The sequence below is a fragment of the Pristiophorus japonicus genome, chromosome 20, assembly GCF_044704955.1.
Source record: "Pristiophorus japonicus isolate sPriJap1 chromosome 20, sPriJap1.hap1, whole genome shotgun sequence".
Classification (NCBI taxonomy): domain Eukaryota; kingdom Metazoa; phylum Chordata; class Chondrichthyes; family Pristiophoridae; genus Pristiophorus; species Pristiophorus japonicus.
Window position 1 is genome coordinate 6,440,046 of NC_091996.1, and position 18,542 is coordinate 6,458,587.

At 51.5% G+C, this 18,542-nt stretch overlaps 1 protein-coding gene across 1 annotated transcript in view; it reads left to right on the plus strand.

The window, feature by feature from the left end:
- LOC139233071 (laminin subunit gamma-3-like) overlaps positions 1-18,542 on the plus strand; it is a 113,818-nt gene that overhangs the window by 45,914 nt on the left and 49,362 nt on the right. Inside the window, exons 6-9 of the mRNA XM_070863590.1 lie at positions 306-423; positions 4,923-5,021; positions 12,653-12,789; positions 13,872-13,988. Coding sequence (XP_070719691.1) covers positions 306-423; positions 4,923-5,021; positions 12,653-12,789; positions 13,872-13,988 — 471 coding nt within the window. The remainder of the gene's footprint in view (positions 1-305; positions 424-4,922; positions 5,022-12,652; positions 12,790-13,871; positions 13,989-18,542) is intronic.

Here is an 18,542-nt window from a genome sequence, read left to right on the forward strand (position 1 = left end):
GTTAAAGGTGCTATATCAATACAGGTTGTGGTTGTTGTTAATAAACTAGCGCTGGGCGGGCCAAGCATTATCTGGGAACCTGGACCGTTAAGTCTGTTTCTCTCTCCACAGATAATGCTTGACCGGCTGAGTATTTCCAGCAGTCACTGTTTTTATTTCAGTCTCCAGCCTCCGCGGTATTTTGCTTTTGTATTTGGCCGTTTTATCTGGAGCTGGTTCACCCTGGGCGAGCTGTGTAAGGCCGATGCTGAGCACCAATGGTATGGGGAGGGGGTGTCTCACGGCCGTGTGCCTTGTCCCCACAGGATCCCTGAGCTTGCAGTGCGACCAGAGCGGAGACTGCCTTTGCAAGGCCACCGTCATGGGGAAGAAGTGTGAGCATTGCCGGCCGGGGTACCACTCTCTCTCGGAGGGAGGCTGCAGGTAACCAGGGCGGGTTTGGGTGTGGGAGGGTCAGGGGTCGAGCAGCGACACCGTACAGCACGGGAGGGGGCCGTTTGCCCCATCGTGCCTGTGCCGGCTCTTTGAAAGAGCTCTCTGTAATGTATTGGCTTCATGGGTTCTTTGCTTGAGAATCCATAGCAACACACTGCTGTTAGAACCAGTTGGTTTATTAGCAAAAGGTTTAACAATCACACTGCACATTACCAGTTCATCCACCAGGCTCACAACCACCTGCCTCATCATGGATCCCCCGAACCCAACTGGCTGGGGTTTTATTGAGTCTTGTGAACATCACGTGACTGGCTAAGCCACTCCCAACTCAACAGCTCTACAACTATTTTAAGTTGGATCTATAAATCAAATGCCCCTTATTAAAGGGGCACTAAAACCGACAAATTAAATAAATTAAACTTTTAACATTAATTGGATCAAATTAAAATTTGGTTGCCGGGGGTGATGATGCACTCCAGTCCCTCCAGCGCCCACCTCTCACGGAAGGCCGTGAGCGTACCGGTGGACACCACGTGCTCCATCTCCAGGGACACCCTGGCTCGAACATAACCGCGGAAGAGAGGCAGGCAGTCGGGCTGAACGGCCCCCTCGACCGCCCGCTGCCTGGACCGGCTGATGGCCCCCTTGGCCAGGCCCAGGAGCAGTCCTACGAGGAGGCCCTCGGACCTACCCGCTCCCCTCCGCACAGGGTGCCCAAAGATCAGGAGTGTGGGACTGAAGTGCAGCCAGAATTTGAGGAGCAGCCCCTTCAGATATTGGAACACCTCACACATTCCATAAAAACATGGAACACGGACTCCTCCAGACCGCAGAAATTACAGGCGGACTGGGAGTCCATGAACTGGCTTAAAAACACATTGCATGGGACTGCTCCATGCAACACCCTCCAGGCCAAGTCCCCAATAAATAGAGGGAGGACTCCCGCGTAGAGAGCATTCCATTGGGGAACCCCGTCTCCTCCAGACGGCAAGATGGTGTCACCAGCTCCACAAACCTGTGAGCATACTCACAAATGCATACATTACACCCTTTAACTATATCTCCAATTGAATCTGCTTCCACCGCCCTTTCAGGCAGCGCGTTCCCGATCACAACAACTCGCTGCGTAAAAAAAAAATCTCTTCTCCCCCTTTGCTTCTTTTGCCAATCACCCTAAATCTGTCTCCTCTGGTGACTGACCTTCCCGCCACTGGAAACAGTGTCTCCTTATTTACTCTATCAAAACCCCTCATGATGTTGAATACCTCTATCAAACCTCTCCTTAACCTTCTCTGCTCCAGGGAGAAAAAGATAAAAGTTCACGGGGTGGGGGGTAATATATTAGCATGAATAGAGGATTGGCTAACTAACAGAAAACAGAGAGTCGGGATAAATGGTTCATTCTCTGATTGGCAAACAGTGACTAGTGGGGTGCCGCAGGGATCAGTGCTGGGACCCCAACTTTTTACAATCTATATTAATGACTTGGATGAAGGGACCGAGTGTAATGTAGCCAAGTTTGCTGATGATACAAAGATAGGTGGGAAAGCAAGTTGTGAGGAGGATGCAAAGAATCTGCAAAGGGATACAGACAGGCTAAGTGAGTGGGCAAAAATTTGGCAGATGGAGTATAATGTGGGAAAATGTGAGGTTATCCACTTTGGTAGGAAAATTAATAAAGCCAATTATTATTTAAATGGGGAGAGATTACAAAATCTGAGGTACAGAGGGACCTGGGGGTCCTTGTACATGAAACACAAAAAGTCAGTATGCAGGTACAGCAAGTGATCAGGAAGGCAAATGGAATGTTGGCCTTTATTGAAAGGGGGATAGAGTATAAAAGCAGAGAAGTCCTGCTACAACTGTACAGGGTATTGGTGAGGCCACACCTGGAGTACTGCGTACAGTTTTGGTCTCCATATTTAAGGAGGGATATACTTGCATTGGAGGCAGTTCAGAGAAGATTCACTCAGTTGATTCCTGAGATGAGGGGTGTTTCTTATGAGGAAAGGTTGAGCAGGTTGGGCCTATACTCATTCAAGTTTAGAAAAATGAGAGGTCATCTTATTGAAACGTATAAGATTCTGAGGGGGCTTGACAGGGTAGATGCAGAGAGGATGTTTCCCCTCGTGGGGGAATCTAGAACTAGGGGGCATAGTTTCAGAATAAGGGGTCACCCATTTAAAACAGAAATGAGGAGGAATTTCTTCTCTCAGGGGGTTGTAAATCTGTGGAATTCTCTGCCCCAGAGAGCTGTGGAGGCTGGGTCATTGAATATATTTAAGGTGGAGTTAGACAGATTTTTGAGTGATAAGGGAGTGAAGGTTATGGAGAGCGGGCGGGGAAGTGGAGCTGAATCCAGGATCAGATCAGCCATGATCTTCTTGAATGGCGGAGCAGGCTCGAGGGGCCGAATGGCCGACTCCTGCTCCTATTTTTTACGTTCTTATTTTATGTAACAATCCCAGCTTCTCCAGTCTCTTCACATGACTGAAGCCCTCATCTCTGTTACCATTGTAATAAATCTCCTCTGCACCCTCTCCAAGCGCTTGGCATCCTTTCTGACGTGAAGGGCCCAGAATTGGACACAGTACTCCAGCTGGGGCCTAACCCGTGGTTTATTAAGGGTCAGCATAAACTTCTTGATAAAGCCAGGGATACCCATGTGTTCAACGTGTGCTATTGAGGGAGTGCAGCGAAGGTTCACCAGACTGATTCCCGGGATGGCGGGACTGACCTATCAAGAAAGATTGGATCAACTGGGCTTGTATTCACTGGAGTTCAGAAGAATGAGAGGGGATCTCATAGAAACGTTTAAAATTCTGACGGGTTTAGACAGGTTAGATGCAGGAAGAATGTTCCCAATGTTGGGGAAGTCCAGAACCAGGGGTCACAGTCTGAGGATAAGGGGTAAGCCATTTAGGACCGAGATGAGGAGAAACTTCTTCACCCAGAGAGTGGTGAACCTGTGGAATTCTCTACCACAGAAAGTAGTTGAGGCCAATTCACTAAATATATTCAAAAGGGAGTTAGATGAAGTCCTTACTACTCGGGGGATCAAGGGTTATGGCGAGAAAGCAGGAAGGGGGTACTGAAGTTTCATGTTCAGCCATGAACTCATTGAATGGCGGTGCAGGCTAGAAGGGCTGAATGGCCTGCTCCTGCACCTATTTTCTATGTTTCTATGTTTCTATGATCCCTGCGATCTATTCGACTTGGGACTGTATCCGATTAATATGGAACATGAAGTACGTTCACTGAATTCTAATCACAGGCTTGCTCTCCCGCTCCTCATGACCATGTGTAACTTGGTGTGCAGAGTCCGGTGGCAGAGTATTCTAATGTGCGCGCAGTTAGACACTGGCTCCCCCTGCTGGTGGGTGTGGAGGTCCCGAATGTCCACTGGGGCCCTCGCCAGTCAGGACCGTTACAAGTCATAGCCCACTCTCCGAACCCCACTGGTTCAGTTAATCCCTGCCACCCTCCTCAGGATGTCTAGGTCCTCGTCCACATTTACAAATCCTGCCCATGGATCTTTGCTCCAGTTTCCCTCAGGGCACGGAGGGCCAGCTGAGGGAATGGGGAGGGTGAAAGACGGCCTCCTCCGGCCGTGTGTCGCACTCTGCGCCATTGTCAAACTGCACTACCTTCACTTCCCCCCCCTCTCCGCCATCAATGGTGCAGCCTACAGTCATTGCCCCCCTCCCCCCCACACCAACAATGGTACAGCCTACGGCCATTGACCCACCCCCCCCCCCCAACCATCAATGGTACAGCCTACAGCCATCGCCCTCCCCACACCAACAATGGTACAGCCTACAGCCATCGCCACACCCCCCCCCCCCCCCACACCAACCAACAATGGTACAGCCTACGGCCATTGACCCCCCCCCCCAACCATCAATGGTACAGCCTACAGCCATCGCCCTCCCCACACCAACAATGGTACAGCCTACAGCCATCGCCCCACCCCCACCTCCGCCATTAGTGGAACAGCCTTCTCCCACCCTCCCTCTCTGCCATCAGTGGTACAGCTTTCTCCTCTCCCCCCACCCCCTGCCATCAGTGGTACAGCCTTTGGCCATCTCCTGCCCCCTCCCCCCCCTGCCATCAGTGGTACAGCCTTTGGCCATCTCCCGCCCCCTCCCCCCTGCCATCAATGGTACAGCCTTTGGCCATCTCCTGCCCCCTCCCCCCCCCCTGCCATCAGTGGTACAGCCTTTGGCCATCTCCCGCCCCGTCCCTCTGCAGAAGGAGGCCATTCGGCCCATCGTGCCCATGACGGCTCTTGGAATCAGTCGCACTGCCCTCTGGCTCTTTGCCCCCTGGTGTTTTGTGCCGGTTTACGGACGAGGTCCTGTTCTGCAAGGGACTATTTTAGACCGAGAGGACAATTTTCCCCCATTAGGTGGGGGAGGGCAGTCTCTGTGATAACCATCGGTCTGCGTATGGGCTCCGAGCGTCAAGTAACACCCTCTCCTTTTCAGGCCGTGTGCGTGTTACCCTGCCGGCAGCGTTGGTGACTGCAGTCCGCTCGATGGAAAGTGCACCTGCAAGCAGAACGTGGAGGGAGCCCTGTGTCACAGGTCAGTCGAACTGTTACGTCAGCACGGCAGACTGCTCAGAGAGGTCCGGTGGAGTAGCGTAATGAGCTTCCACTGCTTGGATAGGCTCAAGGACCTCTGAGTGTCAGCTGTGGCTCATTGGTCGCACTCTCGCCTCTGAGTCTGGAGGTTTGTGGGTTCAGATCCCTGCTCCAGCAACTTGAGCACAAAACTTGAGTGCAGTACTGAGGGAGCGCCGCACTGTCAGAGGTTCTGTCTTTCAGGTGAGGCGTTAAACGAGGCCCCATCTGCCCTTTCGAGTCGACGTAAAAGATCCCATGGCACTATTTCGAAGAAGTGCAGGGGAGTTCTCCCTGGTGTACTGGCCAATATTTATCCCCTCAATCTACATCTCTAAAACAGATTATTTGGTCATTATCACATTGTTGTATGTGGGAGCTTGCTGTGCGCAAATTGGCTGCTGCGTTTCCTACATTTCAAAACTTCAAAAAAAATACTGGATTGGCTGTAAAGAGCTTTGGGACGTCTGGTGGTCATGAAAGGCGTTACAGAAATGCAAGTCTTTTCTATATACTTTGGAGCAGTGCAGACTGAGAGGTGGCGTGAAAGATGTAAGTAAGGCAATGAAAGGGCTGGCTAGTGAGCCTATTGGAGCATTATTCATTACCGTTCAATGGCTGATTGTCATGTTGTTGAACTGTGTACAAGTTCTTTCTGCAAGGAAAGGTTTAGCAGTCAGATGGTTTGTGCATGTTGCGGAGGTTAAGTGCTGAGCGTGTCGGTGATGTGTGCTGGGTGGAGGGTCCCATGGGGTGTGGAGGTGGAAAACATCTGCAGAATCTCACAGCTCGTCTCTCCCAAACACTGCAGACATTTCCATTCCAAGGCTAACTTTTACTGTTTTGTTTGTTACCATCCATAACCTGCTTTATGGCAGTGTCAGTCATGGCTCAGTGACACGAGCCTCGGAGTCAGAAGGTCGTGTGTTCAAGTCCCCACTCCAGGGACTGGAGCACATAAATCCAGGCTGACACTCCAGTGCAGTTCTGAGGGAGCGCCGCACTGTCGGAGGGGCAGTACTGAGGGAGCGCCGCACTGTGGGAGGGCAGTACTGAGGGAGCACCGCACTGTGGGAGGGGCAGTACTGAGGGAGCGCCGCACTGTGGGAGGGGCAGTACTGAGGGAGCGCCGCACTGTGGGAGGGGCAGTACTGAGGGAGCGCCGCACTGTCGGAGGGGCAGTACTGAGGGAGCGCCGCACTGTGGGAGGGGCAGTACTGAGGGAGCACCGCACTGTCGGAGGGGCAGTACTGAGGGAGTGCAGCACTGTCGGAGGGGCAATATTGAGGGAGCGCCGCACTGTCGGAGGGGCAGTACTGAGGGAGTGCAGCACTGTCGGAGGGGCAATATTGAGGGAGCGCCGCACTGTCGGAGGGGCAGTACTGAGGGAGTGCCGCACTGTCGGAGGGGCAGTACTGAGGGAGCGCCGCACTGTCGGAGGGACAGTACTGAGGGAGCGCCGCACTGTCGGAGGGGCAGTACTGAGGGAGCACTGCACTGTTGGAGGTGCCGTCTTTCGGATGAGACGTTAAACCGAGGCCCCGTCTGTTTTCCTGGGTGGATGTAAAATATCCCATGGCACTATTGCGAAGAGGAGCAGGGGAGTTATCCCCGGTGTCTTCGCCAATATTTATCCCTCAATCAACATAACACAACAGATTATCTTGTCATTATCACATTGCTGTTTGTGGGAGCTTGCTGTGCGCAAATTAGCTGCCGCATTTCCACATTACAACAGTGACTACAGTTCAAAAGTACTTGATTGGTTGTAAAGCGCTTTGAGATGTCTGATGGTCATGAAAGGCGCCATATAAATGTAAGTCTTTTTTCTTTATACAATGAGCAATAACTCCATCATTCCACACATCTTCCATAGCAGGGGTTCTCAGACTGTAAATCCCCTGGGGATACGCGAAACATCTCTGGGGGCCGGGGGGGGACATCTCTGAGGGTTGTATTCCCCAGAATTTAGACGGTTAAGGGGTGATCTGATCGACGTTTTCAGGATATTAAGGGGAAGGGTAGACACAGAGAATATACTTGCCTTGGAAGCGGTGCAACGAAGGTTCACTGGACTGATTCCTGGGATGAGAGGGTTGCCCTATGAGGAGAGATTGTGTAGATTGGGCCTATACTCTCTGGAGTTTAGAAGAATGAGAGGTGACCTCATTGAAACATACAAAGATTCTGAGAGGGATTGACAGGGTAGATGCTGAGAGGTTGTTTCCCCCGGGCTGGAGAGTCTAGGACCAGGGGGCACAGTCTCAGGATAAGGGGTTGGCCATTTAACAGAGATGAGGGAGGAATTTCTTCACTCAGAGGGTTGTGAATCTTTGGAATTCTCTGCCCCAGAGGGCTGTGGAGGCCGAGTCTCTGAGTATATTCAAGGCTGAGATCGATAGATTTTTGAAGTCGAGGGGAATCAAGGGATATGGAGAACAGGCAGGAAAGTGGAGTTGAGGTCAGTGATCAGCCATGATATTAAATGGCGGAGCAGGCTCGAGGGGCCGAATGGCCTACTCCTGCTCCTAATTCTTATGTTCTTATTTTCGCTGGTTCAGGAGTTTAGGACCCAGAGCCAGGTCTAAAAACCAGGCGGTAAAGGTTTGGAGCTCTCTTCCGCAAATGGCAATTGCTTGATTAATGGTTTGTCTTGAATCGGAGATTGGTAGATTTTTGTTAACCAAAGGTATCAAGGGATATGGGGCAAAGACGGGTAGATGGAGTTAGTTCGCAGATCAGCAGGCTCGAGGGGCTGAATGGCCTCCTCCTGCTCCTATGGTACAATGGAGGAATTGTTTCATGGTCGATTTTATTTATTAATCATTTTAATTATTTATTTATTGCATTTTTTAATAACATGCTACTCAGACAAAGCTTTAAAACTATGTGGGAATTTGTTATATAAAGTATCATTGAATCATAGAAATTTACAGCACGGGAGGAGGCCATTCGGCCCATCGTGTCCGCGCCGGCCGACAAAGAGCTACCCAGCCAAATCCCACTTTCCAGCTCTGGGTCCGTAGACCTGTAGGTTACGGCACTTCAGGTGCACATCCAAGTACTTTTTTTAATGTGGTGAGGGTTTCTGCCTCTACCACCCTTTCAGGCAGTGAGTTCCAGACCCCCTCCGCCCTCTGGGTGAAGAAATTTCCCCTCAAATCCCCTCTGAACCTTTAAACGATTACTTTAAATTTATGCCCCCTGGTTGTTGACCCTCTGCTAAGAGAAATAGGTCCTTCCTATCCACTCTATCTTAGCCCCTCATAATTTTATACACCTCAATTAGGTCTCCCCTCAGCCTCCTCTGTTCCAAAGAAATCAAACCCAGTCTATCCAATCTTTCCCCATAGCTAAAATTCTCCAGTCCAGGCAACATCCTCGTAAATCTCCTCTGTACCCTCTCGAGTGCAATCACATCTTTCCCGTAATGTGGTGCACGCAGTACTCTAGCTGTGGCCTAACCAGTGTTTTATACAGTTCACGCATAACCTCCCTGCTCTTGTATTCTATGCCGCGGCCAATAAAGGCAAGTATTCCGTGTGGTTTCTGAACCACCTTATCTACCTGGCCTGCTACCTTCAGGGATCTGTGCACTCACAGGTCCCTCTGTTCCTCTACACTTCTCAGTGTCCGACCAGTTAATGTATATTTCCTTGCCCTGTTAGCCCCCCTCCACCCCGAATGCATTACCTCACACTTCTCCGGAAAAGTAGTTAATTTATTTCGAGGTGCACCGATGAGAGCCCGGAGACACGGATGCGTTGCAGGACCTCCAATCACCGCACATTGCAGCCCGGTTTCAGTTGCCCAGCAACAGTCTGGTCTAAGACTCGAGTGCTGGTGGGGGTGTGCGGGCAGGCGGGAGGTCTGGAGGTGCGTACGCAACAAGCGACGTTCTACAGGGTCAACTCCCAGCATGACCATGCAGCCCCCACACCCCACACAGCCGATGTTGCTGGACATTGCCGTGCTCGGGTGGGGTCCTGCAGGAGAGTGATGGGGTGGAGTGCTCATGCTGTTTGTTATGTATGTGAACCTCACCTGTGTGTAAGACTTGCCACTAGAGGGCACACCTGTGGGAGACCTATGGGTCCTACCTGTGTACCCTGGTGCAAGCAGGTATAAAAGGCAGGCCACCACGCTGATGATTCACTTTGGAGTTATATTAAAAGGGACCAAGGTCACAATGGTTTGAGTTTACAACACAGTTTTGTGGAGTTATTCTGAACGTAACAGTGTTGATGGTGTTGCTGTACACTAACAGGTACGGCAGCATAGTGGTTATGTTACTGGACTACTAATCCAGAGGCCTGGGTTAATAGAAACATAGAAATTTACAGCGCAGAAGGAGGCCATTTCGGCCCATCGTGTCCACGCCGGCCGACAAAGAGCCGCACGGCCCTCGGTCAGCAGCCCTGAAGGTTACATATAAACCTATGAACAATGAACAATGGCGGAAAGGTAAAGAGCACCCGGCCCAACCAGTCCGCCCCTCACACAACTGTGACACCCCTTACACTGAAACCTTCTACACTCCAACCCAATCGGAGACACGCGGTCAAATCACACCAAGGCAGCTGGGGTAATTTAAATTCAGTTAATTACATAAATCTGGAATTAAAAGCTAGTATCAGTAATGGTGACCATGTAACTTCTCATCAAAACCCAACTGGTTCACTAATGCCCTTTAGCGAAGGAAATCTGCCGCCCTTACCCGGTTTAGCCTATCTATATGTGACTTCAGATCCACAGCAATGTGATTGACTCTTGCCCCTCTGAAATGGCCCAGCAAGACACTGTGGGCTTATCACTAAGGGGCAATTAGGGATGGGTAATACATGCTGGTCTTGCCAGCGACGCCCACATCCCATGAATTAATTTTTAAAATGCTCGGTTAGAGTTCTGGGTGTTGCTGCAGGTTGCTGACAGGGATTACCCAGGACATACAGCACAGAAACAGGCCCTTCGGCCCAACCAGGCCATGCCGACGTTTATGCTCCACTCGAGCCTCCTCCCGTCTTTCCTCATCTAAATCTATCAGCTTATCTCTCTATTCCCTTCTCCCCCATATACTTGTCTAGCCTCCCCTTAAATACATCGATACTATTCGCTTCAACCCCGCCCTGTGGCAGTGAGTTCCACATTCTCACCACTCTCTGGGGAAAACATAGAAACATAGAAAATAGGTGCAGGAGTAGGCCATTCGGCCCTTCGAGCCTGCACTGCCATTCAATAAGATCATGGCTGATCATTCCCTCAGAACCCCTTTCCTGCTTTCTCTCCATACCCCTTGATCCCTTTAGTCATAAGGGCCATATCTAACTCCCTCTTGAATATATCCAATGAACTGGCCTCAACAACTCTCTGCGGTAGAGAATTACACAGGTTAACAACTCTCTGAGTGAAGAAGTTTCTCCTCATCTCAGTCCTAAATGGCTTACCTCTTATCCTTAGACTATGTCCCCTGGTTCTGGACGTCCCCAACATCGGGAACATTCGTCCCGCATCTAACCTGTCCAGTCCCGTCAGAATTTTATATGTTTCTATGAGATCCCCTCTCATCCTTCTAAACTCCAGTGAATACAGGCCCAGTCGATCCAGTCTCTCCTCATATGTCAGTCCTGCCATCCCAGGAATCAGTCTGGTGAACCTTCGCTGCACTCCCGCAATAGCAAGAACGTCCTTCCTCAGATTAGGAGATCAAAACTCAACACAATATTCCAGGTGAGGCCTCACCAAGGCCCTGTACAACTGCAGTAAGACCTCCCTGCTCCTATACTCAAATCCCCTAGCTATGAAGGCCAACATACCATTTGCCTTCTTCACCGCCTGCTGTACCTGCATGCCAACTTTCAATGACTGATGTACCATGGCACCTAGGTCTCATTGCACCTCCCCTTTTCCTAATCTGCCGCCATTCAGATAATAGTCTGTCTCTCTGTTTTTGCCCCCAAAGTGGATAACCTCACATTTATCCACATTATACTGCATCTGCCACGCGTTTGCCCACTGACCGAACCTGTCCAAGTCACCCTGTAGCCTTTTAGCGTCCTCCTCACAGCTCACCGCCACCCAGCTTTGTGTCATCAGCTAACTTGGAGATATTACATTCAATTCCCTCATCCAAATCATTAATGTATATTGTAAATAGCTGGGGTCCCAGCACTGAGCCCTGCGGCACTCCACTTGTCACTGCCTGCCATTCTGAAAAGGACCCGTTTATCCCGACTCTCTGCTTCCTGTCTGCCAACTAGTTCTCTATCCACGTCAGTACATTACCCCCAATACCATGTGCTTTGATTTTGCACACCAATCTCTTGTGTGGGACCTTGTCAAAAGCCTTTTGAAAGCCAAATACACCACATCCACTGGTTCTCCCTTGTCCGCTCTACCAGTTACATCCTCAAAAAATTCTAGAAGATTTGTCAAGCAGGATTTCCCTTTCATAAATCCATCCTGTCACTGCTTTCCAATTGCGCTGCTATTTCATCTTTAATAATTCATTCCAACATTTTCCCCACTATCGATGTCAGGCTAACCGGTCTATAATTACCCGTTTTCTCTCTCCCTCCTTTCTTAAAAAGTGGTGTTACATTAGCTACCCTCCAGTCCATAGGAACTGATCCAGAGTCGATAGACTGTTGAAAAATGATCACCAATGCATCCACTATTTCTAGGGCTATTTCCTTAAGTACTCTGGGATGCAGACTATCAGGCCCCGGGGATTTATCGGCCTTCAATCCCATCAATTTCCCTAACATCATTTCCCGCCTAATAAGTATTTCCTTCAGTTCCTCCTTCCCACTAGACCCTCGGTCCCCTAGTATTTCCGGAAGGTTATTTGTGTCTTCCTTCGTGAAGACGGAACCAAAGTATTTGTTTAACTGGTCCGCCATTTCTTTGTTCCCCATTATAAATTCACCTGAATCTGACTGCAAGGGATCTACATTTGTCTTCACTAATCTTTTTCTCTTCATATATCTATAGAAGCTTTTGCAGTCAGTTTTTATGTTCCCAGCAAGCTTCCTCTCATACTCTATTTTCCCCCTCCTAATTAAACCCTTTGTCCTCCTCTGCTGTATTACAAAATTCTCCCAGTCCTCAGGTTTGCTGCTTTTTCTGGTAAAGAAGTTTCTTCTGAATTCCCGATTGGATATCTTGGTGACTATCTTATATTGATGGCCTGTGGTTATGCTCTTCCCCACAAGTGGAAACACTCTCGCTGCATCCACTCTGTCAAAACCTTTCATCATTTTAAAGACCTCTATTAGGTCACCCCTCAGCCTTCTATTCTCTAGAGAAAAGAGACCCAGCCTGTTCATCCTTTCCTGATATGTATACCCTCGCATTTCTGGTATCCTGCTTCGGAATCCTCCCTGCCCCCTCCAGTGCCTCGATGTGGAGTGGCAGTCAGTGATGAAGATGGGCGTTGTGTGGTGACAGGGTTTCAGTGATGAATGTTTTCGAGATTTTAAACGGCTCTGGTTTGCTTTACACAGAGGTGGGTGGTGAAAGTCCTGACTTTGAGAAATTGGCGTAGAATCGGATCATTATTGCTGAATTGTAACGATTCTCTTTCTCTTTGATCAGCTGCCAGTCCGGAACCTTCCACCTTCAGCCTCACAACCCGCACGGCTGCACCAACTGCTTCTGTTACGGACACTCAGCGGCTTGTACATCCGCCTCGCAGTTCATGGTGCAACACATCGTGTCAACATTCCAGCAAGGTATCCCTTACGTCACTGTGCTGACTGATACTGTCCAACAAGGTGCTGGAACACGCTCCCTCAGTACTGCCCCTCCGACAGTGCGGCGCTCCCTCAGCACTGCCCCTCCGACAGTGCGGCGCTCCCTCAGCACTGCCCCTCCGACAGTGCGGCGCTCCCTCAGTACTGCCCCTCCGACAGTGCGGCGCTCCCTCAGCACTGCCCCTCCGACAGTGCGGCGCTCCCTCAGCACTGCCCCTCCGACAGTGCGGCGCTCCCTCAGCACTGTCCCTCCGACAGTGCGGCGCTCCCTCAGTACTGCCCCTCCGACAGTGCGGCGCTCCCTCAGTACTGCCCCTCGGACAGTGTGGCGCTCCCTCAGTACTGCCCCTCGGACAGTGCGGCGCTCCCTCAGTACTGCCCCTCCGACAGTGCGGCGCTCCCTCAGTACTGCCCCTCCGACAGTGCGGCGCTCCCTCAGTACTGCCCCTCCGACAGTGCGGCGCTCCCTCAGTACTGCCCCTCCGACAGTGCGGCGCTCCCTCAGTACTGCCCCTCCGACAGTGCGGCGCTCCCTCAGTACTGCCCCTCCCACAGTGCGGCGCTCCCTCAGTACTGCCCCTCCCACAGTGCTGCGCTCCCTCAGTACTGCCCCTCCGACAGTGCGGCGCTCCCTCAGTACTGCCCCTCCCACAGTGCGGCGCTCCCTCAGTACTGCCCCTCCCACAGTGCGGCGCTCCCTCAGTACTGCCCCTCCCACAGTGCGGCGCTCCCTCAGTACTGCCCCTCCCACAGTGCAGCGCTCCCTCAGTACTGACCCTCTGACAGTGCGGCGCTCCGTCAGTTCGGGCACTGGGAGTGTCCGCCTGGGTTCTGCACTCATGTCCCCTGGAGTGGAACTGGAACCCACGACCTTCTGACCCAGAGGGGAGAGTGCTGCCCACTGAGCCACTGGCTGACTCCTGTGCGATTTGAGGGCAGCAAAGGCCTTCCTACACTGGAGTCACATTAAAATGTGGCTTCCATTCTGTCTCTCGTGAAATCAAAGGCATGTTCAAGTAGGCCCGACACGGACCTTTAACCCTGTCTGTATGTTTCTATAGACACGGATGGTTGGCGAGGACAGAATTCAGACGGAGGGGAATCTCCACTGGCCTGGGAGAAGAACCGGATCAGTCTGTTCCCAAAGAATGGGGAATGGGAATATTTCATTGCACCAGGTAAGTACTAAACAACGTGCTCGAAGACTTGCTGCTTAAATCTACAGAATACTCACCGCCCAATGGACGTTCTACAACCAGCGGATATCCTGTGGTGTTTTGCTCATGGGTACTTGTCAGTTCGGAGTATTGCTGTGATGGACTGTCCCTTTAAGGCCCTTGCTTGGGTACGTCCTGTCATAGAAACATAGAAACATAGAAAATAGGTGCAGGAGTAGGCCATTCGGCCCTTTGAGCCTGCACCACCATTCAATAAGATCATGGCTGATCATTCGCCTCAGTACCCCTTTCCTGCTTTCGCTCCATATCCCTTGATCCCCTCAACTATAAGGGCCATATCTAACGCCCTCTTGAATATATCCAATGAACTGGCATCAACAACTCTCTGCGGCAGGGAATTCCACAGGTTAACAACTCTCTGAGTGAAGAAGTTTCTCCTCATCTCAGTCCTAAATGGCTTACCCCTTATCCTTAGACTGTGTCCCTGGTTCTGGACTTCCCCAACATCGGGAACATTCTAACCTGTCCCATCCCGTCAGAATTTTATATGTTTCTATGAGATCCCCTCTCATCCTTGTAAACTCCAATGTATAAAGGCCCAGTTGATCGAGTATCTCCTCATATGTCAGTCCCGCCATCCCAGAAATCAGTCTGGTGAACTTTCGCTGCACTCCCTCAATAGCAAGAATGTCCTTCCTCAGATTAGGAGACCAAAACTGAACACAATATTCCAGGTGAGGCCTCACCAAGGCCCTGTACAACTGCAGTAAGACCTTCCTGCTCCGATACTCAAATCCTCTCGCTATGAAGGCCAACATACCATTTGCCGCCTTCACCGCCTGCTGTACCTGCATGCCAACCTTCAACGACTGATGTACCATGACACCTAGGTCTCGTTGCACCTCCCCTTTTCCTAATCTGCCGCCATTCAGATAATATTCTGTTTTCGCGTTTTTGCCCCCAAAGTGGATAACCTCACATTTATCCACATTATACTGCATCTGCCAGGCATTTGCCCACTCACCTAACCTGTCCAAGTCACCCTGCAGCCTCTTAGCGTCCCCCTCACAGCTCACACCACCACCCAGTTTAGTGTCATCTGCAAACTTGGAGATATTACACTCAATTCCCTCATCCAAATCATTGATGTATATTGTAAAGAGCTGGGGTCCCAGCACTGAGCCCTGCGGAGATTCTCTGGTCACTTGGAGATGAATTGCTGCGGCCCGGGGAAATTCGTCTCCAGATTGACGACTCCTTGTAAATCTCCTTATGGGGGAGGCCAGATCATAGAAATTAGCAGCAAATAACTGGCTTTCTCATTTGTGCTATTTCTGTGTTGAAGGTTTATTTTATCGTGATTTGTTGCATCAAGATGGTATTTGAGCCAAGACATGAACAACTTGCTTTTATGCAGTAAAAAGGCTCCAGGCGCTTCACGCATGCGTTATCAGACAAAAATTGACACAGAGCCACATCAGGAGATATTAGGATAGATGCTGAGGTATGTTTTAAGGAGCATCTTGAAGGAGGAAAGGGAGGCGGAGAGGTTTAGGGAGGGAGTTCCAGAGCTTGGGGCCCAGGCAACAGAAGGCACAGCCACTGATGGTTGAGCGATTATAATCAGGGATGCTCGAGGGCAGAATGAGGAGCGCAGACATCTCGGGGGTTGTGGGGCTGGAGGAGATTGCAGAGATAGGGAGGGACGAGGCCCTGGAGGCATTTGAAAATAAGGATGAGAATTTTGAAATTGAGGCTGTTGTGTACATAAATAAACAGACTGACTGAGCCAGCAGTAAGGTAACTTAACTGTGTGCTTTATAGCAACTTCCAAAATGGTGTCCCAAACCAGAATGATTACAGCCACTGTGAATAGCTCCCGCAGGGTCCTAATGTCTGTCTAGTGTCCTGTAACAAACAAATAGATTATGAACATAACAGAGGCATTGCTTGACCGGGAGCCAATGTAGGTCATCGAGCACAGGGAGTGATGGGTGAGCGGAACTTGGTGCGAGTTAGGACACGGGACAGCCGAGTTTTGGATCGCCTCTAGTTTACATAGGCTCGAATGTGGGAGGCTAGCCAGGAGTGCGATGGAATAGTCAAGTCTAGAGGTAATAAAGGCATACCAACATCAGCGTCCCCATTCAGGCTAACATCCCCAGCATTGAAGCACTGACCACACTTGATCAGCTCCGCTGGGCAGGCCATGAGACTCCCAAAGCAAGCGCTCTACTCGGAACTCCTTCACAGCAAACGAGCCAAAGGTGGGCAGCGGAAATGCTACAAGGACACCCTCAAAGCCTCCCTGATAAAGTGCAACATCCCCACTGACACCTGGGAGTCCCTGGCCAAAGATCGCCCTAAGTGGAGGGCGCTGAGTATCTCGAGTCTCATCGGCGAGAGCATGCAGAAACCAAGCGCAGGCAGTGGAAGGAGCGTGCGGCAAACCAGTCCCACCCACCCCTTCCCTCAACGACTATCTGTCCCACCTGTGACAGGGTCTGTGGCTCTCGTATTGGACTGTTCAGCCACCAAAGAACTCACTTCAGGAGTGGAAGCAAGTCTTCCTCGATTCCGAGGGACTGCCTATGATGATGATGATGGGTGAGCGGGACTTGGTGCGAGTTAGGACACGGGACAGCCGAGTTTTGGATCACCTCTAGTTTACATAGGCTAGAATGTGGGAGGCCAGCCAGGAGTGCGCTGGAATAGTCAAGTCTCGAGGTAATAAAGGAATGGATGAAGGTTTCAGCAGCAGATGAGCTGAGGCAGGGGGCGGAGTGGGGCGATGTTACGGAGGTGGAAATAGGCGGTTTTAGTGATGGCGTGGATATGGTCAGAAGCCCATCTGCGGGTCAAATATGACACCAGGGTTGCGAACAGTCTGGTTCAGCCAGTTGCCAGGGAGAGGTATGGAGTCGGTGACTCGAGCATGCAGTTTGTGGCGGGGACCGAAGACAATATTTCGACAATGAAAGAAAGGAAGACTTGTATTTCTATAGCACCTTTCGTGACCTCAGGGTGTCGCAGAGCGCTTTACAGCCAATGAAGTACTTTTGGAGTGTAATCACTGTTGCAATGTGGGAAACGCGGCAGCTCAACTTGCGCACAGCAAGCTCCCACAAATAGCAACGTGATAATGACCAGATAATCTGTTTTTGTGATGTTGACTGAGGGATAAATATTGGCCAGGAGACCGGGGATAACTCACCTGCTCTCTTTGAAATAGTGCCATGGGATCTTTTACGTCCACCTGAGGGAGCAGACGGGGCCTCGGTTTAATGTCTCATCCGAAAGACAGCACGTCCGACAGTGCAGCACTCCCTCAGCATTGCCCCTCCGACAGTGCAGCACTCCCTCAGCATTGCCCCTCCAACAGTGCAGCACTCCCTCAGTACTGCCCCTCCGACAGTGCAGCACTCCCTCAGCATTGCCCCTCCAACAGTGCAGCACTCCCTCAGTACTGCCCCTCCGACAGTGCGGCGCTTCCTCAGTACTGCCCCTCCGACAGTGCGGCGCTCCCTCAGTACTGCCCCTCCGACAGTGCGGCGCTCCCTCAGTACTGCCCCTCTGACAGTGCGGCGCTCCCTCAGTACTGCCCCACCGACAGTGCGGCGCTCCCTCAGTACTGCCCCTCCGACAGTGCGGCGCTCCCTCAGTACTGCCCCTCCGACAGTGCGGCACTCCCTCAGTACTGTCCCTCCGACAGTGCGGCGCTCCCTCAGTACTGCCTCTCCAACAGTGCGGCGCTCCCTCAGTACTGCCCCTCCGACAGTGCGGCGCTCCCTCAGTACTGCCCCTCCGACAGTGCGGCGCTTCCTCAGTACTGCCCCTCCGACAGTGCGGCGCTCCCTCAGTACTGCCCCTCCGACAGTGCGGCGCTCCCTCGGTACTGCCCCTCCGACAGTGCGGCGCTCCCTCGGTACTGCCCCTCCGACAGTGCGGCGCTCCCTCGGTACTGCCCCTCCGACAGTGCGGCGCTTCCTCGGTACTGCCCCTCCGACAGTGCGGCGCTCCCTCGGTACTGCCCCTCCGACAGTGCGGCGCTCCCTCGGTACTGCCCCTCCGACAGTGCGGCGCTCCCTCAGCCCTGGGAGTGCCCGCCTAGGTTAATGTGCTCAAGTCCCTGGAGCAGTGTCAGCAGTGGCTCAGTGGGTAGCACACTCGCCTCCAAGTCAGAAGGTTGGGAGTTCCAATCTCGGCTGATATCTCCAGTGTAGTACTGAGGGAGTGCCGCACTGTTGGAGGTACCGTCTTTCGGATGAGACGTTAGAGTGAGGCCCGGTCTGCTCTCTCAGGTGGATGTAAAAAGATCCCACGGCCAGTATTCCGAAGCAGAGCGGGGGAGTTATCCCCGGTGTCCTGGGACCAATATTTATCCTTCAATCAACATAACAAAAACAGATTATCTGGGTCATTATCACATTGCTGTTTGTGGGAGCTTGCTGTGCGCAAATTGGCTGCTGCGTTTCCTACATTACAACAGTGACTGCACTTCATAAAGTACTTCATTGGCTGTAAAGCGCTTGGAGACGTCCAATGGTCGTGAAA